The following is a 25,080-nucleotide window of genomic DNA, read 5'->3' as shown; positions in this document are numbered from 1 at the left end:
ACAAGAAAGAGTGAATTTGCCTAGCATTGTTTAATCAAATGTTTTTATGAGGGATTTTAAAAGCTCATTCTAAACTACTAAAGGAAAAGACCGTTTTTTTTAAATATCCTGTTTTCTCTCGTGCAAAATCCCCAAATCCTGGGTTATTCCACATTAACCTTTAGCTGCCGCAGGATTGTGGAAATCACCCTAGAGCTTGTAACCTGTGTCCTGACTTTGTGTGTGTTTTTCTCCCAGTGGTAACGTGGATAAGCAGACGGAGTGGGGCAACACCGCCCTGCATTACTGCAGCATGTACGAGAAGCCCGAGTGCCTCAAGTTACTCCTGAGGGGCAAGCCAGCGACTGATATCAGTGAGTCACAAGTCCAGGTTCATCCTCTCCTTAAAGTCCTGTGTACGCCACACTCCTAACTGTTGATCATCCCTCTCTCTTCCCCTTCAGCCAATCAGAACGGAGAGACGGCGCTGGATGTTGCCAGGCGACTGAGGAACACTCAGTGCGAGGAGGCAGTAAGTACAGACGGTGATTTTGGACATCACAGGGGTTTATAACGCTCTAAAAAAAACATGGAATTAAAAGAAAATCACATATAATACATTACATTACATGTCATTTGTTAGAAGCTTTTATCCAAAGCGACTTACATACTCAATACTGTGGACAATCCTCACAGGAGCAATTTGGGGTGAAGTGTCTGACATGCTGACTGCAGTGGGGTTTGAACTTGCTATCCCCTGATTCGAAGTCCAGCACACTCCCTAATAAAAAGAATTGGTTGTGGAGTAGATTTAACATTTTATCAGGGAGATAATTCAGAACACTAGATGGCAGTCAGAGGTCTGTCTCCAGCCTCAGGCAACAGGGACAGCAGAGTGGAAGTAATGGTTGATGTATGTTCATTATTAACGCTTTTATGACCATGCAGACAAAAAAAGCAATTTTGAATGCAGTAAAAAATATAAAATAAATATATTATTAAAGTATTTGCACATTTAACACATGGGGGATATTGTTACTTTGTGGAAGCTGTATACTGCTGAACATACCCATAAAGAAAGTGTTTTAAATGACCCTGACTTTTCCCACTTAATGTTTATTTTGTGTCTTAACTTATTGAGTATTTATAGTGGCAGACAATTCTAGTTCCACTTCCTTATCTTGTTTTCCATTAATAGGGTTTGGGATTGTCTCTATTTAAATGTAACTGATGAACGTGTGTGTGTGTGTGTGTGTGTGACAGCTGGTGCAGGCTGCAGAGGGGAAGTTCAACCCTCACATCCATGTGGAGTACGAGTGGAGCCTCAGACTGGAGGAGATGGACGAGAGCGATGACGACCTTGATGATAAGGTTCGATCAGAGCATTGTTCAGTTTCCTTCAAGCTTCAATTCAATCAGGTTTTCAGCGCGCCCCTATACAGTGCTGATGAATCTAATAATGAAACTATTGAGTCAGTCCGATGTGCAGATACCACAGAGCAGTGCTGCTCTAGAGCTTAAAGGTTGAAAAAAATTGTACTTTTTGGCCAACTTAAGTTAGCAAATGTTCCCCCCCCCCCCTATGCAGTGGCACAACATGTCTTAAATTAAGAAGTGATGTGGGAGAAGACCCTGCGCTGTTTAATACATTACATTTGGAGTCATAATCGCAGGCAGTTATGCTGAGCGGGAAGCAATGTGTTGATTTTGGTGAAATCCTGTTAAATGAGGCGCTAACACCATGGAAACTCCAGAGATATCAAGCTTCCGGGATGTGTTGCGAATATTTATTTTTAGTGATGAGTCTCATAAGACATATGAACAGCCCAGTTAAAAAGAATGTGTGTGTTTTCTATTATTTCTTTGGGAAAAGGTGGTCAAAATCAACTCAAGGCCCTTTGAGTTACAAAGGGTTGAGATTCCCTACATTTAAAAAATCTGCAGGTTATGATATTAGCTCTTATTCCCAGACTGTGTCTCGTGTCCCTTTGCAGCCCAGTCCCATCAAGAAGGACCGCTCCCCGAGGCCTCAGAGCTTCTGCCACTCCTCCAGCCTCTCCCCCCACGACAAGCTGTCCCTGCCGGGCTTCATCAGCCAGAGGGACAAGCAGCAGCGCCTGTCCTACAGCGCCTTCACCAACCAGATGTACAGCGCCTCCACCGATCTCACCTCCTCCCCCGTGGCCGACGGGCCGCCGCTGCCCCCTAGGAACCAGGGCAAAGGTCAGACCTGACTGCTCCACACCCACAGCTACATCAGTCTTTAGATTATAACCATGACAGGCAATAAAGTCATGTAATGCTAATATCTCTTTTGCAAATGTCAGCCTGTTATGCAAATAGCTTCTGCTTTGTTTACTGTGTCTGATCAGTAGAGGGAAGCTAATCTTTGGAACTGTACTTCATTAGCTCTGTTAATGTTTGATTTTTACCAAGGACAGGATTAGGTGCGGAGGAATGCTACGTAATTACTTTTCCTCCAAAATGTCTTCTTTGTTAGTCCACGTATATACACACACCCTGCAGTGGAATGTAATTTGTTGAACGCACAAATCAGAGGGTGGAATGCAGGTGTCATTAAGATTGCTTAAACAGTAACCTTCAGAAAACATGGCTGCAGGAGAGGGCAGGGGGTAGCTGTTAGTCAGGCCAGAGGTACACACTTCATCATTATCCTCAACACATTATACACACTTACACTGTGGACGTGCTGTCTCTGCAGTATTACAATTAAAGATAACACTCCTCCCTCAGTGGAGTAGTTTGAAACACTAACAGCGTTACTATGGATGAAAACATTGCACAACATGCAAAACATCTTAACAAGGCATTTGTAATCCTTTGAGTGAATTATCACTTGATTCCAGTTGTTTTATTAGAGTCTTTTGGAAAGCCCTCAATTGGCCTTTCTTTTAAACATAAGTTTAATTTCTAGATGACAACAGTTGATTCTGTTGGCTAAAATGAGGACTGTCGCTGGCAGATTTGACTATCCTTAGCTTAATCCTAACTCCGTCTCCACTGTAACTGTTTTTAGCTGACTAGATTTCAAATGAAAACACTTAGACATGAACATGATAGTAACAGACATGATACAATGCTAAAAAGTGAGGTTAAACCTGCATGTCTCAGGAAAAGATAAGTAATAAGAAGACATCCCCTGGCGTTCCTGGAGAACGTTTGATCTTTAGAATTGAAAAGGCACTACTAATAATCCTAAATGATATCAGGATTAAGAAAGAATATTTCACTTTAAAGTTTGATATGGGCAAAAATGTGATTATATAAAGGCTGAATGATATACATACATTTAGAATAACATGCTAACTCTTGATATTCTCCAGATAGCAGCGCTCCCTTGGGTGCTGAAGATCCCCCCCCCCTGGGGCCAGCTTCGCGCCATTTTTCCTCTTTTTCTTTACTTTTTCTTTGCTTGCCACTGATAAGATTTCATCTTGTTATTTCACAGTGTGTGGGAGCAGCTCTTCTTAAGACTGACATACTGTAGATTCTCTCCCACACTCCTCATCTCGCTCTCTTTTCTTTCTCTTGTTTTGTTTCTCTATTCTTTCAGCTCCACACTTGGCATTCCTTGGCTCTCATTCGCACTACGCCACTCTGGCTGGCACTCGACCATACATCAGTGAATATCCTGGTTTTATGTTCTCCCCCTTACTCGGCTGTGTGCCCCCTATATACACTTATCCCTCAGTTGTTTCCTGCTTTACAGCTCACATTCACAGGGTGGTGGTGTTTTAATAAGCAAACAATGGGACCATGTAGGCAAGCTTAGTCTCCACTTCTTGCCTACGTGAATTTTGTATCATGCTGGAAATCATGTCCCACCATCCTTGAGCTGTAAACTCTTAACCACAGCTGATTCCTCTCTGGCTGAGCTCTCTATAAGCTGCTTCCACCCTTCTTTTCTTTATATTAGTGAACAGTGAGTCCCATTGGAAACAAAAAGGCAACAACTTCACCGATTAGAGCCACAAGAAATGTGCCTAATCATGGTTTCCCTTTTCCATATTCCGCATTCCCATCTGTTTTTTATTTGTTGTCTCCTCATATTGTTTCGTAAAAAACTAAATTCTTCTCCATATTTTCCGCTCCTCCTCTCCTCCATGCTCCTCTCCTTTATCTTCTCGGGGGGTTAGGGGGTTGTCAGAATGACTTTTTTGGGGAGTCTCGTCACCTCATGTGTTTTATGTATCGCTCCTCCAGCTCCTCCCCCATCTGGCCCTCCCTCTACACTCACACCAGGAGCCAGCTCCACCCTGTCCAAGAAGAGACCTCCGCCCCCACCTCCTGGACACAAACGCACCCTGTCTGACCCACCCAGCCCGCTCTCTCACAGTCCACACAGTAAAGGGGGCTTGACTGGGGGTGAGACACAAGCACACGTCCTGACAGTAGGCTGGTTTCGCTCCAGCGACAGATCTTATCAAAGTTCAGAATGTTGCAGGGTTATTCTAAAAGTTCTGCACTTAAATTCAAATAAAGACTTTGAGGGTTTTCATTGAGAGTCATACAGACTAGCTGATGTCTTTGTATGTGTCTTTGTGCAATTTAAAAGTATTTTGAATGGCTCATTATGTGGATATTCATAGATGCAACTCATATTTTTCCTCTATTTTGGATACATCTTGTATTTTTTGATAAGCGGGTTAAGGTCTAAAAACAATCCCAATTTGTTGACACTTTTAGAAATTGATTCAGTTTATTATAAACATAAAATAAAAGCAGCAAATCCTCTCACTTTCGTTTTGGGTTCAAATACCTTGAATGATACACGTCATCCAGGTCAAAATGTGGATGTTGACACCATTTGCAAGTTGGAAACTGATACTAACTGTAACTTGAATGCATCTGTGAGTGCTCCATCAGGTAGGATGAGGCATTTCACCATCTTTAAGTACCCACGTTTTTTTTAAATCTGAGATAACAAGTAGCATACTTTTAAACTGCACAAAATATATCATATTTAACACAGAAGAGTTATGTTTTAACTACCACTTGGAGACATAACCACAGTCATCCTACCTGCAATCATCTGTCCCTTATGGGTATACTGGGGATATTTTGACTGTTTTTCCATTGTTATCATTTTCCCTCTGTGGTGTTTTGTGCATTCTGTGTCACCCTTACCCAACCACTAATTAAATGATGACACTTTATTGCACAACCCCCAAATAACTCATGGAAAGCTCAGCCAGATGACGCCTCCCTCACTATTATTTTTGTTTTAACCATCACAGCATGTTTATTATTATTATGATTATTTCACCATTCATTTTTTATTATTCTCTGGGTTAATGCTCTGCTATGTTGTTGAGTAATCTGTGTCGTCATCGATGTCAATGTTTTAGGAAGCGACTCCACCCCTCCTCCTGTCAGCAAGATGTCTCCGATCTCTAACAAGTTTGAAGGAATTCCTCAGCAGCAAAGGTAACAAAAAGACGATGGAATGTGAATCATTTTATCATAACTCGCTAAGAAAAAATGTATCCCAGCAGATAAGGTTCAAGCGTTTTCTTACATAATCTTTTTCATTAAACTTCATGTGATAAATCTTTTCCCAGCACTACTTCGATCAACACAAAGTCTACACTTGGTCCAAGGGTTCTTCCCAAACTACCTCAGAAAGGTACACCTTTGTCCAGCTTCCTTTTGATACAAGCTGTTAAATGGCAAAGTTATTCACACACTTCTCTCTCCAGTGGCATTGCGGAAGATTGACACCATCCACCACCCGTCGATGGATAAGCCCAGCCTCCCTCCAGAGGTCTTCCAGAAGTCCCCCCCGGCAGCCGACCCCCCCCAGAAGGCTCCTCTGGCGGACCGGCCTCAGCTGGCAGACCTGCCCCCCAAACCCCAGCCGTCTGACCTTCCTCCTAAACCCGGAGAACTTCCTCCCAAGCCTCAGCTCTCAGACCTCCCTCCTAAACCTCAGCTGGGAGACCTCCCCCCCAAACCCCAGCTCAAAGACCTGCCTCCGAAGCCGCAGCTCTCCGACATCCCCCCCAAACCCGGGACCGCCGAGCCCACCCCCAGGCAGCCGCACGGAGACACTCTGCAGAGGCCTCAAACGCAACCTCCACCTCCCCCTCAACCCCAGCCCCAGTCCCAGCCCCTGCCTCAAGACTCACCGTCCCCTAATCAGCAAGCACCTGTTGGGACGCCCCCCCAACCAGCTGCTGAAAACACCAACGGGACCCCCACAGGGACCGCAGAGACACCCGTGCCCCTCCCCAGGAAGATCAACACGGTAAGAAGACCATGCTGAGTGTTTAAGTCAATACATGTGCTTTTCAGTGTATTACAACATGTTTTCAGAAGCATAATGGTCTTTTTAAATAAAGATTAGAGGCTGATCAATACTATATATGATTTTTTAAATAAAAAATGCCAGTATTCTTTTTTCCACATAACCTTTTGTTACTTATTGGCCAACATTTATGCTGATGCTGACATATTTCAGGTAATCTTACATTGGCTTAAATCTTGACCAGTTAATCAGAATCATCTATAGATGTTATACATGAGATTCATTATGCTATTTGTTACTTTAACAATGCTTATCAGCTGTTTAACATTCAGTTTGGATCACCATCTTCTGTTTTAAATGCTTGGTCACTCTGGTTTCTAGCGACAGTCTCTAACCACAGTCTCTAACCACTGCACACATGTTATATTTTCGCTTTTTCGCTCTCGAAATACACGAGAAACAACTTTTCTAAAGATACATTCTTATTCTTAGCGGCCCAACATGGTACTTACACTGTACTCCCTCATAAAAATAGAGAATGTTTTGTCACCGTTTTGTTTTTGTATGTCCAGGGGAAAAGCAAATCCCGCCGGGTGAAGACGATCTATGACTGCCAAGCTGACAATGATGATGAACTGACATTTGCTGAAGGAGAGGTGATTATAGTAACAGGAGAGGAGGACCAGGAGTGGTGGGTAAGTCAAGCTTCAATACTATCCATATTTTTCTTATATATAACACTTCTTTGTCCTTGAGCTATCTTAAGGGCACAATAACACACAACTTTGTTCTCATATGTTTTCTAAACTCTTCCAGATCGGGCACATTGAAGGGGAGCCGGACAGAAAGGGTGTGTTCCCCATGTCTTTTGTGCACATCCTGAGTGACTGACAGTCAGAGAGACTTGCACTACACCTCTCCCTACATTGAGAGGTCCTGTACATAGCGATTATAACACCTCTTGTCCAATGACAAGTGTCCTAAAGAAGAAAAAAAAAACAAGAAACCAAGAAGGCTCATCTAGCCATGGATATCTCCTCCATGCTGTACAAAGAATGTGTGTATTCTTCCTTTACCAGTATTATCTTAACCCTATAGCACGGCTGTGAAGAAGCCACTCTCAAAACCCTAGCACTTACCTAAAGTCTATGTTTATGCTGTTACTGTGTATATATGTATGTAAATATATATATTTGTGTGTGAGTGTATATACATGTTTTATTGTACAAAACATGTACCATTGCTCTCTCTACCTGTCAGATTTAAACATCAGGGCGGTAGACTTTGAATTTTATCCGTATTGATTTTACTGGCCCTCAAGTAATTATCAGCTTATATTTCTGGAAAAAGGACAAATAAGAAAAGGAATGTGAAATAGGTCATGTCACTCTGTCTTGCATCCCTGTTTACCACCATAGTTGACTGAAGAGGCTGCAGTCTCCCACTGATCTTGCCCCCAAATGAAAACATTAATGTACTCCTTGTTCTTGCTTGCTTTGTGTGTACACGTATTATGGTTGTTTTACAGTATAGAAACCTGCTGCTACTGTGTGGTGGAATATCAAAGCCTGTGGTTCACTGTAGGTCACTAATTTACTCCTTGTTACACAGTTCACTGTATGTATGATCTGTGCGTAAACTCAGCGCCATCTCCACAGTCCCTTGACTTTCTGTGCATGGTGTAACAATGACTGGAATTGAGTAGAGTGCTGCGTTCAAAGATGCTCACCTCAGGGTTTGAAGAGCCACTATTAAGCAGGACTACACAAAGAAAATGTATCCTGTGTTTAAAGCCACTATTATTAACAAGTATGGGAAACTCAAGAGGACATCTTAGCAATAACTTGATTTTCTGACACCAACCGTTGTTCACAATTTGAATTCAGTGTCTTGTAAAAACCTCATGAGCTTGAAATGTTTAAGTTTGATCATGTAATATCATTCCATGTTACTGGATCCAGTACATTTCCAGGTTTGCCTGTGAACCAGAGATGTCTTTAAGAAGCACGGTGGAATGAGCAAAAGGCTGGAGAGCCGATGTATTTTCACCCAGTCCTCACTGACTTGCAGTTTCCCTCCCCCCATGTTAAGGAATAAACCCATCAACCCATTGTATCATAAATAAAGTGCTGTACTGAAACTCTGGCCCTGGGCTCTTTCATGTTTAAACATCTGCCTTCTTTTGGTGTTAGAAAAGTGCATGTTTGACATTGGTAAGTTAGCCCACATTTTAATAGTTCTTAAAAATCAGTAAAGCCAAGCAGCAGTGGATTCTACAAGTCAAACTTAAAAGTACTAAGGCTACTCTATGAACCATTTGGAATTATTTACTCTTGCTGTAAATTCCTTAACGCCTTGCAAAAAAAGTCAGAGTATTTCTTCAGTTTCATCAAGACAAACGTTAACACAAAGTTCTCAAATGATTCTTTATTTTGTTTTCTCAACAATTCACATTTAAACCAAAATGTACCATCCAATAGCTTCTTTTGGATTTATCATTAACACAGGAATAATCTTTTAACATAAATATTTTGTGTCGCAACACAAATGTAATTTTACCAAATAAAAAGCAGCAATACCAGAGTTTACTGGTAAACAAAAAAAACAAAAACTATGTACACACTTAGGCTTTAAGTTTGGATCCTTGTTCCTTCACCACTGACTTGATGACTCCGACAGCAACCGTCTGCTTCAGGTCTCGTGCTGCAAAGCGACCTAGGAAGCGAAACAAAACATGTTAAACACTGCAGAAGGTCAATATAAATGTAGACTGATTTGGATAGTATACCTAAGGAAGGGTATGAGAAGAAGCTCTCGACACACATGGGCTTGATGGGAATCATTTTGACTGTGGCAGCGTCTCCAGATATCAGTAGCTGCGGATCGTCCTCCACTTTATTTCCCGTCCGCCTGTCAATCTTCTCCTTCAGCTCAGCAAAGCGACAGGTCACATGGGCGGTGTGGCAGTCCAGGACAGGAGAGTAGCCTGCCTTGACCTTCCCTGGATGGTTCAGGATGATCACCTTAAGATGGAAAATATACACATCAGCACAGGGGGGGCAACAATGAATTATAAGTTTCAACTCCACTGAACAAACCTGCGCTTCAAAGCTGCTGACATCTGTGGGCGGATCCTGCTGGGCGTTTCCAGCCACATCCCCTCGCCGCAGGTTCTTTACAGCCACATTCTTAATGTTGAAGCCAACATTGTGTCCAGGCAGACCTTGCTCCATCCCCTGGTGGTGCATCTCAATGGACTTCACCTCGGCAGTGATTTTGGCTGGCGAGAACATCAGGGTCATGCCTGGTTTGAGGACGCCAGTTTCAATCTTACCTACTGGCACGGTCCCGACTCCTGAGAAGATGGGGAAAAAAAAGTGCATTTAAAAGTTTAAACTAGTGGATAAAGGCTTTATCAGCTGACAAACATTTCTGTTCTTCCCCCACTCCAATTGCTCTGCTGCACACCTGTAACCCATGTTCTTAATTGGAGCCAATTGATTTCAGGCTCAGGGAGCAGACCGGGCAACTAAACAAAATGACTAAAATTAACTGAGCATAACTCCTAACCTCCAATTTTGTAGACATCCTGCAGAGGTAACCGAAGGGGCTTGTTGATGGTGCGAACTGGTGGTTGAATGGAGTCCAGGACTTCAAGTAGAGTTCTCCCAATCGCATTTCCTTCCCTTCTTCTGGCTTTCCATCCTTGGAACCAGGGCATCTGCAGAGGGGAACTTGTGTTAATGTGTTGCATGTTCCTAGATTTTCACAAGTTTAAGACCATAATTACCTTCTGAGTTGCAGTGATCATGTTCTCCCCAGTCCAGCCAGAAATTGGCACGAAAGGCACAGTTCCGGTTTCGTAGCCGATCTTCTTGAGGAAGCCGTTCACACCTCGCACCACTTCTTCAAAGCGCTTCTGGCTGAAAGGGGGTTCAGTCAGATCCATCTTGTTCACACACACTATGATCTGCTTCACACCCAGAGTGTAAGCCAGCAAGGCGTGCTCTCTGGTCTGACCACTTCTTGACACACCAGCCTCGTATTCTCCTTTAGCTGCTGAGACCACCAGGAGGGCAACATCGGCCTGAAAGGACATGATATTGGTTAGAAGGCCCATGAAATTACACTTACATAAAGTAAAGAACCTCTGTGCTACTAACCTGTGAAGTCCCTGTTATCATGTTTTTAATGAAGTCTCGGTGGCCAGGTGCATCAATTATAGTCATGCTGTATCTTTGAGTGTTAAATTTCAGCAGAGAGATATCAATGGTCATTCCTCTCTCCCGCTCAGCTTTAAGCTTGTCCAACACCCAGGCAAATTTGAAGGAGCTCTTCCCCATCTGTAAATAAAATACATAACTGGTCTTAGTAGGTTTTAAGACATTTCAAGAGTTTTAAACCAATCGTTTCATTTATGTTTCTCACCTCTGCTGCAGCTTTCTCGAACTTCTCCAATCTTCTCTGGTCGACGCCACCACATTTGTAAACGAGGTGGCCGGTGGTAGTTGACTTGCCGCTGTCAACATGGCCGATAATCACCACGTTAACATGAGTCTTCTCTTTCACCATGCTTGAAGTTGGCTTTTCGAAACGAACAAATTAACGGTAGGTTGCTGAGCTGAAGATACAACGTTCACGCTTCCGAATTCTTCTATCAAATGTGTGTGAACAGCCACTGTGGAGCTGCGTTTTAAGCTGCTGCACCTGTCGACACATGATTGAAGACAGGTGTGCTTCATTAAGCTTAATTAGGCTGGTGCATGTTTGGTAAAGGAGGAAATGGCAAAACAGAGCTTCCGGGAGAAGAAAAGAAAATGCTGAAAAGCTACATTTTGCTTACTTATTTTTTGGGGGAAGCAGGAGTGAGAATTAAAGTATTACATTATATGTTATTAATGTGCAACAAATGGCAGTTGCAGTCACCTTATGATATCATGTTACAGCCAGGTTTGTCATGCAGGGATGGCTTTGAAGAGCCTTAAAATAAAGAAAAAAAATAAACTACTAAAAGGCAATAAGCTTTTTAAAATTAAAGTTCCTTAAGCTCTTAATAATGATCAATACTTATAGGCAAATGAACTCTTACTTAAGTTAAGTGCAAAGGTAATAGCATCAACATATACTTTAAGTACCAAAAAGTAAAACGTATGAGTCATGGCACATTTCAGAATAATATATATATTGTTGCTGAACTTCAATTAACACAAAATAATGCTGGTGGTAAAGGAGGACCTTCATTTAATTATCTTATGTAGGCTACTTGGTAGCCTGGCCTATATTCATTTATATATACAGTCTATGATTCATACATATGTGACTGATGTTAATGTATAGGAACCCGGTCGGAAGAAATGGCACATTAGCGCCTCCTAGAGATTGTTTAAGATGTAAATTAGCTTCTTGCTCAAAGAAACTTCGGTAAAGTCAATTTTACGTTCTGTGTCTCGCGGTCAAAAGCCCTAATTAACGCCACGGTGAGACACAAATGATAGTGTAGGTAAATTGTAATCCGGTTGAAACCACCGTTAAAAACACAGCAGCGGGTCATCTCTGACCGGGCGGGTCTATCTTCAGTCAGCCAAGGAAGGTGTATAAATTCCCCCCTCCGCGCTCAGAGGTGGAACAAACCGAACTCCCCTCTCGTTTGACGGCCACAATGACGCTCGATAACTAACCCGGAAACAGCAACAGCAAATCGCTTTTCTTCTTCTTTCAGCCCGTACCGCTGGCTTTCTAGCGTGGTATCCAGACGTCGACTCCAGTGTTTTCTCTACGAGCATCAAGGTAAATAACAGAGACAATTACTACTTTATCTCCTCTTTTTCTGTCATCTCAACTAACCACCTATACTATCCACCGGTTGCCATTCAGTCAGGCTTGTTTTGAGTGTTACATTAATTAGTTCCTCGGCTCGGAGGCAAATTTAGTGATGGATAATAAACGTGTCCGGCGAAAATGTAACCCCCCACCCCTACCTCTTATTGCGAAGTTACTGTAAAAAATAAATAATGGAAACTATTTGTGTTGTGTTTTTAAGTTACACCCTCGGTGCCCCGTTAACTTCCCCTTTTCAGGGCAGCGGTCTCAAGGTAGACGTTAGGTTAGGCTACACTGCTAGCTAGATTTTTCCTTTATTTGGCCAGGGGCATTGAATGTTACATGCGTGACCCATATAGCCTATTACTAAAGCCAGGTAATCAGCTGTGTTGGACTTCGTGAACACTACAGAGACAGGTAATGTATCCAGTTTAAAACTAACCGCATGACTCGGATTAAGACTGTTCTTTTACAGACAGTAAATGATTCATCATTACAGCTGCATTAAAGGAAATGCTCACACTGACAGCTGGTTAGAGCTGGTTTGTCTTAGATGATTGTTCTTCAAATCAATGCATGATTTAAAATAAACAATTCAACATCTCAAATCCTCAGTAAGGACAGAAGTAGCCTACTATCAGCTGAATTAAGTCCTTTTTTAGGCATTGAATTGAAGCATTTATGCTCAATATAGGTTTCAAAATAAATTCAAATTGTGTTGCACAAAAAGTTAAATATTTCACTCTAAATTGTAGTATAGGAAATTCAATATAAAAAGTTCTACTTTTAGTGCAGTACTCAAATATTTGTATTTTAATATAATTCCACCACAGGCTCATAAGATCTCACTGTCTAGTAATAAACGTGTCACTGCAATTTCATTTAAAAGTAGCTGACTATGGTTGGATGTTTTCCTATTTGCATCTTTTGTCTGCACGACTCAACTCTAGCACGGAAGTAAATGTTGTTTCCTTTCCGCCCTGTCTCTGCAAAGCTTCTGAAAGTGGAAGTGAAACGTCCCAGAAAACCAGAATGAATGATTTCTTAGGCAAGTGCAACTCTAATGAGGTTGTAACATTTGTCTCAAAAGACTCATGGTGTCTACTTGTTCAAATTGGTATTTTTTTCTGTTGCTACGTAATGGCTTGTTACACACAAGTATAGACTCGTGCATTAGTTCAGAGATTTGTATTTAGACATTTACCCCCTCATTTCACAAAAAATGAACAAGCTCTCAGACATGGCTGTGCAGAGTGTTTTTGAGGGGAGAAAATAATTCTGTGCACTAATATTAGTCATTGGTGCATTTCCTTTGTGTCAAGAAAACTCGTAAAACATAAAAAGTGTCATTATCTCATGGCAAACCCAGTTATGCTGTTTGAAATAACATGCCTCCAGGTTATCAGTCTTCTTTTGCAATTTATCTTCCTTATATGTGCCGCTGCTGTATCACCTTTCTTGCCTTCTTCTAACAGATGGACACACATTTCTGCTCTCATCGTCTGAGTCGGTGTAGACTTGGAAATAAAAGCTGGGAAAAAAATACCTGCGTCTTTTTCAGCACAGTGTATTCCCTCATAAGTCCTACTCTAATGCAGGTAGAGGCCAGTTGCATTAAGGCACAGCCATTTCTAGCTTTAGCTTTCACACTTTTAGTTCTAATCTGGCTTTAATCTTGTCATAAAGCTTTTTACTCCCATTCTGTGACAATATTGTTGACATGAGATAAGACTTTTGCCAGAGCTTTACATCAGTGTTTGCATTATGGGTGCTTAATTAACAATAGGGACAGAGATGTTTTTAGAATGATTAAAATAGTCTTTCATTGTGCGAACGTCATGAACTCTGTTCACCCCCAAGACGATTTCCCACATTCTTTCTGCACAAATATGTTTTCTAGTTCAGAAACTGTAGATCCTGTAGCTACGGTCGTAACATGAGGGTTGAGTTGATGCACTGCTCCTAGTACTAGACTCCTTGTACTAGGATGGGTTAAAAGCAGAGGCCAAATTTCACTGTGTGTGCTGTGTGCTCTGCATGTGTGACCATTAAAGAGGGTTTCATCCCTCCCTATTCTATTCTATTCTATTCTCTGGTAGTTGATTTTAATTATTCATCTTTTCCAGCTGTCCTCCCATTGACCTTTAAGGCAGATCTGCTCAGACATTTTCCTTTCAAACTCCTACAAACACACATCAAGTCATTTTAGAGGAAAGGTTGTTTTCTGTCGTTAAGCTGTACATTTATTTGGGAAACAGTATTGGGAGTGCTTTACAATAGAAATATTTAGACATTCTCTAATTAGGAATAACTTGTTGACCTCACTGGAATGCCACACAGTCGCCAAGGGGTCCAGACCCCTCTTTGCAACCCACTCCCGTGAACACACCCAGTGTCTCGGAGCCGCCAGCCTCAGGTTGGGTTACTGCAGTTATTCTCGGTATGAGGCTCACTGTAGTCCTGCTGACAGTCACAGTATTTATTGTATTTCCGGCAGCAAGTCGCTCCACTGATGCTAAACATCTCCTCTAGTCATTGTTGTAACAGCTAATGTGTGTGGTTAAACTGTATTGTTGTGACATTTCTGCATGTGTTTATGTCCTCTACAGTGGTGGAATACGTTAATACTTCTCGTACGTACTATCTGCTGCATGCAGCCTTTTGTCTTTAAACATGTGAATTCACCACGGTGAAATGTATTATTGAGCCACTTGAGCTCCTACTTTACTTTTGCATATTGTTTTTGTGATTTATGCTAGGAAGAAAATAACATGAGCACTTGTGCAACGTGTTGTGAATATAACCACAGTTGAACCAAGACGTCTCTAACACAACACAAGTTGTATTTTATGATTTAGAAATCTGTTTGCATCATATTGTTAGTACCCACACCCCTGTATTGCACACTCACTTCAGGCAGCATGCTGGGCCAGGCTGTCTTTATGCAGATGGAACTGTATTGATCCCTCGCTGTGGCGTAATGCTGTTTGCTCAGTTATTCGGATTAACTTCCTCCTAAGTATTTCAGTCTGTTCAGCATTCTGCTCTAACACCCTTACCATGACACGGCTTAATGCTGGGGAGAAGGTGACTTGGGCATCGTTTAATTTCGAAAAACACTTTCAATTTGTTTTTTAAAGAACATAGTTTAATAGGCACTTGCCTCGCAGCTACAGTGCAGTGGAAAGTGTGCCTAACTACATTTTTGTCGTTGACTATAATCTCATTTGCCTCTCGAGTACACGCGCTCCCTCCATTGCCCTCTCTTCCATTGCTCTTGCATGCCTGCTCTTGTTCATAAGCAGATCATAGCTGAAGTGATGACATGCATGAATCACTCAGTAGGAAAGGCTGACTGTGTGCCCCCCCCCCCCCCCCTGGATGTAGGCTGCTTGTTTCAGCTGAATTATTAATATAAAGAAAACATATCACAATGTATTGATTTAATTTGAGCCTACTTTAAAAGTTGTATCTAGTTTAGATGACTGGATGTGTTTTTCAGTCAATCCCCAAGCAGCTTATTTAATGTTTGTTGATTAACACATGCTGACTGTTTGCTGTTAAATTAACAGAGGAAGATGGTGCAGAGCAGTGGAGGTCCTCGCTGTGGTGGGTTTGTGTTTGCAGCCTTTGGTGGTGGCGACTAATATACTTTTGATGTGTTATGAGTCAGTGTGTGTGCCAGTTTCTGATCTGCTGTGCTGGTAGACTCGAGCAATCCTCTGAACCGCCTCACTTCCGCGCTGTGATGTTGGCTTTATCTGAAGCCCTAAGCATGCACAGTATTAGAAGAGAGAGAGAGAGTATCTGCTTTTTGTTTTTTTCTTCTTCTTCTCGCAGGCATTCCATTCAAATACCTCCAACAGGATGCTTTCATTTGTCGCTCCCTGTAATATGCAGCATCTTGAGAGTCAATGTGGCACAAAAGTAAAGTGGACCTTGCATAGAAAATCTCAACATAATGCTATGAATAACCCACTCGGAGAGAAAAGGCTGTCACTGTGTGTGACCCTACCCCCACACCTTTCACACATGCACAGAAAACCCCTCCAGGCTCAGATCTACAGCAGAGAAAGCAGACTGTTGGAGATTTTCCTCCACTCCCCTGCAGTAATATTTAAAACTTAGGATTTTACCAAATAATAATAACATGGTGATAATCTTTTTATTGTATGTGAAAGCAGGCGGGCATGAGATCCTCGTGTGGCCGCCTACATGACGGTGGACACGCATAGCAGGGTGTCGCCACAGATGGTGGATCAGCATGCTACAAATTCAGATTTTGCAGGAAACTGTTGCCGTGCTGCCCCCGCACCAAACCCCCATCCACATGGTGTTAAACTGTCAAATACTCAAAACCTGTCTTACTTTGAACCCTTCATTTGTGGATGCGTTTATTCATATTAAGAATATGGAAAGGTTGTATGAAAGTATTTCACATTGGCAACAAGGAGCAATTTTATATTGTGATGTATTTCATAGTGATAGATTTTTTTTTTTATCATTATAACATTGCTCTATTACCAACAAATATACACTTACATGTTATATACATTACATAGGGCCCATTATTTTGATTCTTATAGTTTAGAAAACAAATGGGTGGTTATTTTAAGTATTTATCCACATTACAAATGCATTATTGAAGCATTTTGACACTAGCCTAGCATGTGTAAACCAGTTGATAATCCCGCTGAGTCTTCAACAGGTCATTTGTTCTGACATTTCAGTCCGAGGATCTCCACTTCATGTAACTGATCTGTGGGGGGTTCTTCCTAATGAAGCTCCGTGGGCTTCAGTAACTCTGTTGTAGGGACAGGGGAATACAAGTTGTCATGGCAACTCAAGTTGTAATGGAAGTTTTATTCAGTGGTGTTGAAACACAGCGAGGACTGATTTATATCCCAGTGTCACTTACTTTAGTTTGGTGTCTCTTAAAAACGCCAAGCGACAGACAAAAGCTTCTCTACTGTACGGTGAAGACTACATTGAAACCAAAACAGGATGAAAAAATAAACACAGAAATCAAAATGATGTACTTTTTCGGTTTAAAATAACATCAATGCTCTATTCCACAGCTACAGTGGACTTTTAAATATTTAAAGCTAATAAAAAAGCCCAGTCCACTATACATTAAAATGCACCTCATCAAAGACAGAACATTCAATCTACATTTTTCATGGACATTTTTGAGTAGCATGCATGATCATTTGTGATATTAGCAAAATTGAGCAGCCCTTCTTTTTATAGTATAATGAACTTTACACCCTGTGGCCAGTTTACCAAGTACACCTCACTGTGTTTATGGCCCTGCAATAAATCCAACATGACTTATTATTAACTTCATGACCATTATGCAGGGTGTAGTTTTTCTGCTGGTGTTTTCCAAGATTTCATCCACCCCATTTACACCAATGAGGATAGACTATATGAAGTGCTGATGAGTGTACATGTGTATGTGGGTGACAAATGGACATGCTCCACATACAGAGCGTCTATTGATTACCTCAGTGGCCTGCTTCATATCCAGATTCTGCACATGTCTGTATCCCACACAGTTTACAGCAGGTCCACACATGTTGGCCCACATGTATTGACCCTTTCATGTGGCGGAGAGTCTATTAAAACCAAACAAATGTGCTTGGCATGTTGACTTATGCTGCTAACAAACTGAAGATGTAAGAGCACGGATTAAAATGTGTCTCTGCCACTCTGCTTCTTCCTCCTTTTTTAAAAGCCTTATGAAACCGTTCTTGTACACAAAACTTTCAAATCCTACTGTTCAAGTCTCTGGAAATGACAAATGAAAACAAGGAAATCAATCTTTGGAACAGTGGGAAGTTTGTGCGTAGTTCTGAGGGAAATACACCGAGCAGCGTTTGTGTTATTGCCTCTGATCCTGTGGGAATAAAGCAATATCAGAGCAGTTGTGCCGGTAAACATGCTGAGAGGAGTTGTTTGATTATAAGGATATTGCATTTCTACACCCTTAACCTGCCGTTCCCTCTCACTGTCCTTATTTAAATGACTTCTTTCAAGTTTTTGTTAAGATAAAGAGTCATCATGTGACTAGTTGATGCCTCCGGGCTAATTGAAACAAAAAACACTGCCACCCACAGAACACTGGTTAACTGGGCTCTAGTTGATCCTTTGCATGTCATTGTTGCTTGAAGGGACACAAATACACTCACACTCACACTCACACTCACACAGTGCCACTTCAGTATGATCTCATCATGTGGGTCTTTTCCCACAAGAGGTGAATGATGGTATTCTTAGAAACAGAGAAACCACAAACCTAAAGGGAATAATAATGATAATAATAATAATGAATAGAACAGTAGTGATTTTGGTGCGTCATTTGCCACAGTCTTTCCAAATTAAATAAAGATTCTGGAAAAGAGTTATACACGGTATTTTCCTCACTGCTATTAAAATGGAGAGATACAAATCAACATATTAGCATTCTGCTGTTAGCATTTAGCTCACAGTGCAGCCTCACAGTCACTAATATGGCTTTAAACTCATGTTTTAGTTCATAATCAAAGTTACTTATATATTTTATATTGTCTTTTCTCAATTATTATTTTAAAAAGTATTCAAAGAGTCTTCTCTTTTCAATATAACAATATTATAAATGACATTATGTCCAAATCTTTTTGTATGCTCTACATCAGGAACATTCTCTAAATAAATAAAATAGTGATGTAAATACCCTTTCAGAATTGGTACCAAAACTCTGGTATTCTTTTTGTACTACTGAAAAAATCCAAATGGTATCCATTTAATTGTGTCTTTTTCGGTAACAAGATCATTATTAATTAGTTAACTGATGGCTCCATGGGTCTTATGATATCTTGTGGCTGTGAATGTTGTAATTCCATTGAGAAACATACCATCATTTCCTGTTTCCTCAAATACTAAAGTGCTGCTCCACAGCACTGTAACCCCTTTAACCCCATGTGCTCATTCAAGGAATGATTTGGCCTTATGTTGTGGCCCCCAGCTGTAATCATGATGCATAGCTGACTCCCATGATGCCCTGCCACAGATGTCACCCAGAATGTCCCCTGTGACATGTCAGCTGTGATGGATTTAGGAGTAAGTCGCCGTCAGTTTGCATGAAGGGATCAGAAGGAACACTGTTACACCGTCTTCCTTTTTTTATTCTAGCATCCAGTCCTTTCCTGCTTTTACTTTTGTATTTTTTGCCCTTCTCACAGTGTCGTGTTCGATCACATTTGCGTCACCAACCGTTTCCCCCACAGTGTTCTTGTGGGTTTGAAGTCTGATCACATTCATGCAACACTGCCTCCATTCCCATGCTTTTGTCTGGCTAAGAGAGAAGTGTCCTGGTGCTAATGGTGTCTCTGAGCCTGTCCTCTCAACCAGGGCTTTTATCAGATAACCTCTGATTGCCTTCTTTCACAAAATGTGACCCGATAAAGTCAATTGTGTGGTAGAGGTCTTACAGGGAGCCTTTCAGAAAACCTGAAGTGAATCAGAGGAAGTGTTACACAATAGGAAGTGGCGGGTTTTTTCATGCGAGTCTTTTTGTTCCACGTTCTATGGATAACTCTGCAAATAGCCCATGTTTCAGACGGGAGGTAGGACATAATCAACCTGTTATTACATGCTTAACATGATACCTGCAGCTCTTCTGCCAACTACCCCTTTCTGTGTAATATTACTGTCTTGTCTATTTCAATAGGGAACTTGTCGTAATAGGTCATGAATGGTATTACACAAAGGGTTTTGTCAGTTGTGTATTTTCTTCCACTGTTAACCACAAAAGGAAGCAGTTTTTCATAAACATCCGACAAACAAGGAAATGGAAAAATTCGGTGATTTCATATTTTTTTTTAATCGGTGTTTTAAAAAGGTTCTATATATGGCATTCGGAGCATTGAAATAGCAGTGTGTAAAGATATAGTGGAGTTGAGAGAATGATCTCACACTTCCTCTGTGTGTGTTTGTGTGTGTGTATAATCAAAGGCAATCCCTATGCTTTAAACCCTAGACTGTTTTACATTTCTTAAGCATTAGGATTTACGTTTTGTATCCTTTGACACGTGTTTCAGAGGCTGACCTCTGGTGCAGGACTGTGACCCCGGGGCCACCTGCCAGGCCGGGCTCCTGACTGACAGTCTCACAGCTCCACTGCTGGTAAGTCCTCCAACCAAGTCACACTTGTTAAGATTGATGCTTGTTTTCAAAGGAATTATTAACTGTTTTCTGAAGTCACAATGTAAAGAAATGGTGGGAAATATCCCACATCTGAACATCTCTGATTTACTGTACTATAGGACAAATGGAAGTAGTAAATCCCCACAGCTTAGATGCTACTACTAGCTAATTATTAAAGGATCATTAAATCCATAAATTAAAATGGATGCAGGCTTAGTGTTTTTGCTCATCAGCTAATTGATTCATTGACTAATTGTTTAAACTCTAGATAGGTTATGTGTCTCAAAGCAAGACTGACATCTTTATTTGTATGATAGTATAAGATACGGAGACATTTCCAAAGCAACAAATAAAATATAAAATGTCAACATGGACATGTTAGCAGTGGTGTAAAGTAACTAAGTACATTTACTCAAGTACTATACTTAAGTATATCTTTGTGATACTTTTACTTTACTTGAGTATTTCCATTTTCTGCTACTTTTGACTTCTACTCCACTACATTTCAGAGGTAAATATTGTACTTTTACGGCACTACATCTTCCAGTTACCTTTGTGTGTTTATACGTTATATATATACTATATAGTTTCTCAGTACTTTCCAAAATCTGCTCCATATTGACAAATTACTACATACAAAAAACTCTTATGTATTTTCTAATGATAAAAACAAAATTATTTAATATTTTATAACGATGCAACACTTTTGAAGTACTTTTAATTTTGATGATACTACATTGGTACCTTTTCTTAAGTAACTTTTAACTCATGACTTTTACTCTAGTGGAGCATTTTTAGGCTGGGATATTAGTACTTTTACTTAAGTAAGGGATCTGAATAATTCTTCCACCACTGCATGTTAATATTGTGTTCCATAAACTCTCCTTATTATTTTAATTGATGCAAAGTAGGAATATTTTCATATGTTCCGCCTTCACTTTCCACTCCAGATTACCATCTTTATATTTGCTGTTATTTGTTTACATGTCTATTATCTATTCAAGAACAGAACCCGTATCTGATTCTTATTTGAATAGACGGTAATGGTTGGAAGAACAGACTACTACTCTACAGCAAGCCTGTTTGTGCGCCTGCATTTCTGCCATTGTGAGTCAGTTACGGAAATATCCAAATATCCTTTTTGTTGTTGTGATGTAGTCAGATATGAGACTGACTTCGAAAATAGATACACTTCAATTTGGTTTGAGTGGGAAAATATCAGCAGGACACGGATGGCTAGAGTTTAAATAACAATGCTTATCATTTAATTTGCAATCATCACCTTATCAAAAGTTTAAACTTGATACAAAATGATGTATTAGTGGTTGTAATACAAAGTAGACAAGTCATCATGTAAGAGTGCCTGTAGTATACCTATTCTAAGTCTTAATGCGTTGTGCCGTGGGTGTATGTGTAATGCATGCTCAGGAAATGAAGTGCATTGTGGGCCATAAAAAGGAGTTGAGGTGCTCCCAGCTTCCTGCCCCCCCTCAAGGCTGAGTGTTTATGTAACTACAGGGGAAGGGTCACTGCTCACACGACTCACTCTTACATGAGGCTTACTGCACAATGCCTTTGTTTTATTGAATTGTTGAATACTTTGTGGTGTTCAAGTTTAGTATTACATTTAATTATTTATCCATCATTTTTACTGCTTTTGTTTTATTAATTGTTATCAGGGATTTCCTTTCCTCCTCTCAATGTTTCTCCTCTGTTTGTTTTTCTTCACCTCATCATTTTTCTCGCTGCTTGCACGTCTGCCCATCCCCGTTGTATTTTTCCTCCGTGTCTCCTTGGAGATTGTTACCATGCCACACAATCATCATTCGATTGGCTAAGCTCCGGTGCTGGAATGCTGTGCAGTTTTTGACAGCTAAGCCTCAGGTGGTTGGTTCATATATAGGATCACTACGTCAGTGTGTCCCCATGAAAGGTGTGTGTGTCGAGGCTAATGCAGAGCTGCAGTAGTGGCCTAGTAAGATGTAAGCCATTCACTTAAATAGCCTGAATGGCCAGCTATTTTGGTTAGCATGCAGTACACAACCCCGTGGCAGTACAGGGGAGCAGGAGACGTGTTGCATTATGAATGGAGAATGGGGCTGAGTTAATGCAGCAGGCCAGGTTTTGTGTGAATACATACAGGGTGGATTAGCCTCGCTAAGCCAGGGGGAGGTGTGCTAAAGTAGCCTGAGGTGAAGCTTTTCTTGGCTCACTAGTGCTTTGATCATAATTGGGTCAATACTGCCCCCAGATGGTGAAGCCTAGTACTGTTATACCTGTGTAGATGATGGAAAATATAGACTTTTGTAAGGATAATGGCTTTATAATAAGGGATTTCCCATTTTACCATAGCAAAAGCAGTATTTTTAGCCTATTGAATCAATTTAGAAGTCGTGCTTAAATATCAGTTTCTGCAATCTTGACTCAGCATATGGAACACGCTCCGGCCCCTCTCGACCTCACCCGCTACCCAGGTAATTTGAGATGATATGTCTGAGGGGGTGTAAAATGTAGAGTGTCTTGTTATATCAGCTAAAAGCTCCCAGCTTCTCCTCACCCATCTATTATTAATGCCACTGAAGGGCTCACACTGTATCACTTCCTGCCTGGGTTCCCTTAAGGAGTGCGCCGGGCTGCAGTCTTTTCTCTGCAGACGTACGCGTCGGGAAGTCTTAACGTCTGGCAGATTAATAAACATGCAATTTACATTAAGTCTGCAGAAAATGACATTTTAATTGTATGTTTTTCACCCTGAAATAGCTGCATGTGAACACTAGATGGTGCTCTCACATCAGACACCAGTGCTGCTTCTTGTCCACAATAATGACATGCCGTCCTGAGTTAGAAATACATTTTCTTTGCTACAATTTACTCTAAAATTCTGTACTAGGTTATGGTTCTCCACAAAGAAATGTCACTAACTACGGTCACTTGTCATGGGCATTTTGACATTTTAGCAGAAGCATTGACGATGCTGGCCTATGATGGCAACAATGCTTGGGAGTGGTCTTCCCCTCCGTTCACTCTGTGTGCATACCATATACGGTCTATGGTGCATACATGTTTGTGTCCTCCAGATGGCACTCCTCCCTCACTGGATGAAGATTTTGGTCCTCTTCGATCTGACACTCATCATCCATCCAAAATAAACCTCAAATGTGCCCCACCCAAAATCCTGTTAGGGTAATATTCTGCAGTAAAAAAAAAGAAGTGATGCTCCACTGTATTTCTTAAAATTAAATTATGCTTACATTTTGGCTCAACAACTACTAATGTGAGACCTTATTCTCACCGAATGCTCCTCCTTAATTCTCACTTTGTGTGTTGACATAGTGACATTGGTGAGTCAGTCAGAAGGTCAGTCGTGTAATGATGGTTTGGGGGCTGTTTTAGCAGAAGAATGGGTTTAGGAGGCAGCCGCCCCAGGGGAAGTGCTTACTTTGACTACTTTGAGTCAATATGCTCTCCTTTTAATTATTTCCTTAACTAGGAAGGAATCTGAGGACTTTCAAGGGCAGGGTGGGGTGGTCTCCCTTCTGAGGCAGATGTTCAGCGGATGGAGCGCAAAGTCAAAGTGGCAGATTTGGGGAAGAGTTCATACAAACACCATGGACTGGTTTTACATCTCTTTAGAAAATATCTCTAGCCTTTTTTGGCAGCATCTTCACTTGATCATTAAAGACCCCTGTGGTGAGGGTTTTAAAGCCCTACTTGCTTTTCCCCCAGTTAAATTCATCGATCTGTAATTAGCATCATTCGGGGCTGTCAGCATCTGTCTGTGTTATTGATGGTATAAAGTGTTGTATAGCTGTGACTGAAGAGCGCCGCTCAAAGCCTCTTCATAGAGCTCCGTTTCAATGGAGACGGCGTTTTAGCTGACTCTTGTGTATGTGCCTGTTGCCATGGTTTCCAACTTTCATCAGGTGCCGTCCAAAGAGAAGGGGGCTAATCCGGGGATGAGGCGCTGCCACTTTCATCCTCCTCTTGATGTGCTTCTCCGGACAAACTGCCGGTTTCCTGTGCTCATTTCCATTTGTGCTGATCGGGTTCATTGCGGCCGCGGTGATTTGATACATGAGTTGTTTTAGGCGGGGAATATTTTTAGCTGCGGTTGCTGTAGTAACATAAGACAGCTGATGTCACCTCATGTATCCCAGTCAGTTGTAATGATTTTGTCAGGTTTGTTTTGATTTGCCTGAATCTGGGTGAGTGGGGCATTAGCTGATGTTGGCGACAATACAGAGGCGTGGCTACGAGGTATTGGAGCTCACCCCCATAAACAAACAAATGCCCCCCCCCCCTTCTTCTTTCCTCATCGCCATGTGCCCCTTAAGCCATGTATAGTCAGCTGGGTAGGATTGGCGGGAGATGGTCCTGGGTAAGGAGATGTTGAGTAGGGGGGAAGATGGGTGGGGGGGGGGACGCATGCCAGCCCCATTTTGGGAATTGCCCCCCCCCCATTTTCTGCCTGTCGAGTCGGGCGAGTGTCAGCGAGCTCCGCCGGGTCCGGGTCTGGCCGAGTGGGCTAATGCGATGTGGCGTGTCACCCGGGGAATCTAGGTCAAGTTTAAAGCTGCCTATTGCTGCAGTGTGACGCTTCGCAGACCCCTCCCCTTCCACAAATACAATAATATTCAGCACACAACCTTACCTTACATCTTTTTATTTATTTGAAAAAAAATCATCAAACATGAGTGTTTTTTTCTTTCTAGACCCACATAGTCTCAGACATAAACACACACCCTGCTGCGTCTCCCCCTCCCCCCCCTCCACACCCCAGGCTGCCTCTCAATGGCGGTGCCCACGTGACGCTCGGCGCTCTGTCT

The 25,080-nt window shown here is 41.5% G+C and overlaps 3 protein-coding genes across 6 annotated transcripts in view; 2 read left to right on the top strand and 1 right to left on the bottom strand.

Annotated features, from left to right (window-relative positions):
* The window catches only part of asap1b (ArfGAP with SH3 domain, ankyrin repeat and PH domain 1b), a 47,667-nt gene extending 39,275 nt beyond the window's left edge, over positions 1-8,392 (top strand). For 2 of the 4 annotated variants that reach the window (XM_034146643.1, XM_034146633.1), the window contains 10 exons: positions 238-353; positions 444-511; positions 1,243-1,350; positions 1,974-2,202; positions 4,204-4,365; positions 5,349-5,427; positions 5,562-5,626; positions 5,700-6,247; positions 6,820-6,942; positions 7,064-8,392. In XM_034146643.1, coding sequence (XP_034002534.1) covers positions 238-353; positions 444-511; positions 1,243-1,350; positions 1,974-2,202; positions 4,204-4,365; positions 5,349-5,427; positions 5,562-5,626; positions 5,700-6,247; positions 6,820-6,942; positions 7,064-7,138 — 1,573 coding nt within the window. In that variant the 3' untranslated portion in view covers positions 7,139-8,392. Of the gene's footprint in view, positions 1-237; positions 354-443; positions 512-1,242; positions 1,351-1,973; positions 2,203-3,553; positions 3,623-4,203; positions 4,366-5,348; positions 5,428-5,561; positions 5,627-5,699; positions 6,248-6,819; positions 6,943-7,063 lie in introns of all 4 variants that reach the window. The other 2 variants (XM_034146660.1, XM_034146652.1) reach the window with 2 other exon arrangements.
* Positions 8,393-8,659: 267 nt separating this feature from the next.
* Positions 8,660-10,921, bottom strand: si:dkey-37o8.1 (uncharacterized protein LOC407641 homolog). Its single transcript, XM_034146671.1, has 7 exons — positions 10,676-10,921; positions 10,411-10,590; positions 10,038-10,334; positions 9,818-9,968; positions 9,346-9,602; positions 9,036-9,270; positions 8,660-8,962 (listed from the first exon to the last, which is right to left on the bottom strand). The coding sequence occupies exons 1-7, from the start codon at positions 10,817-10,819 to the stop codon at positions 8,871-8,873; spliced, it is 1,356 nt and encodes a 451-aa protein (XP_034002562.1). The 5' UTR covers positions 10,820-10,921; the 3' UTR covers positions 8,660-8,870.
* A 976-nt stretch (positions 10,922-11,897) lies between these two features.
* fam49bb (family with sequence similarity 49 member Bb) overlaps positions 11,898-25,080 on the top strand; it is a 33,977-nt gene continuing 20,794 nt past the window's right edge. Inside the window, exons 1-2 of the mRNA XM_034148941.1 lie at positions 11,898-12,034; positions 20,149-20,233. The gene's annotated coding sequence lies outside the window, so the exon portion shown is untranslated. The remainder of the gene's footprint in view (positions 12,035-20,148; positions 20,234-25,080) is intronic.

This window comes from Trematomus bernacchii, unplaced genomic scaffold (assembly GCF_902827165.1).
Source record: "Trematomus bernacchii unplaced genomic scaffold, fTreBer1.1, whole genome shotgun sequence".
In the NCBI taxonomy this organism is placed as follows: Eukaryota; Metazoa; Chordata; class Actinopteri; order Perciformes; family Nototheniidae; genus Trematomus; species Trematomus bernacchii.
This window is presented reverse-complemented; position numbering and strand designations above follow the sequence as displayed.

Bases quoted from the DNA above. Each gene is read 5' to 3' on its own strand.
- si:dkey-37o8.1 (XM_034146671.1), bottom strand. From the start codon at position 10,819: ATGGTGAAAGAGAAGACTCATGTTAACGTGGTGATTATCGGCCATGTT. The intron at 10,335-10,410 runs GTTAGTAGCACA...ATGTCCTTTCAG, and splicing joins TGATAACAGGGACTTCACAG to GCCGATGTTGCCCTCCTGGT. The intron at 9,271-9,345 runs GTTTGTTCAGTG...TTCCATCTTAAG, and splicing joins TCAGCAGCTTTGAAGCGCAG to GTGATCATCCTGAACCATCC.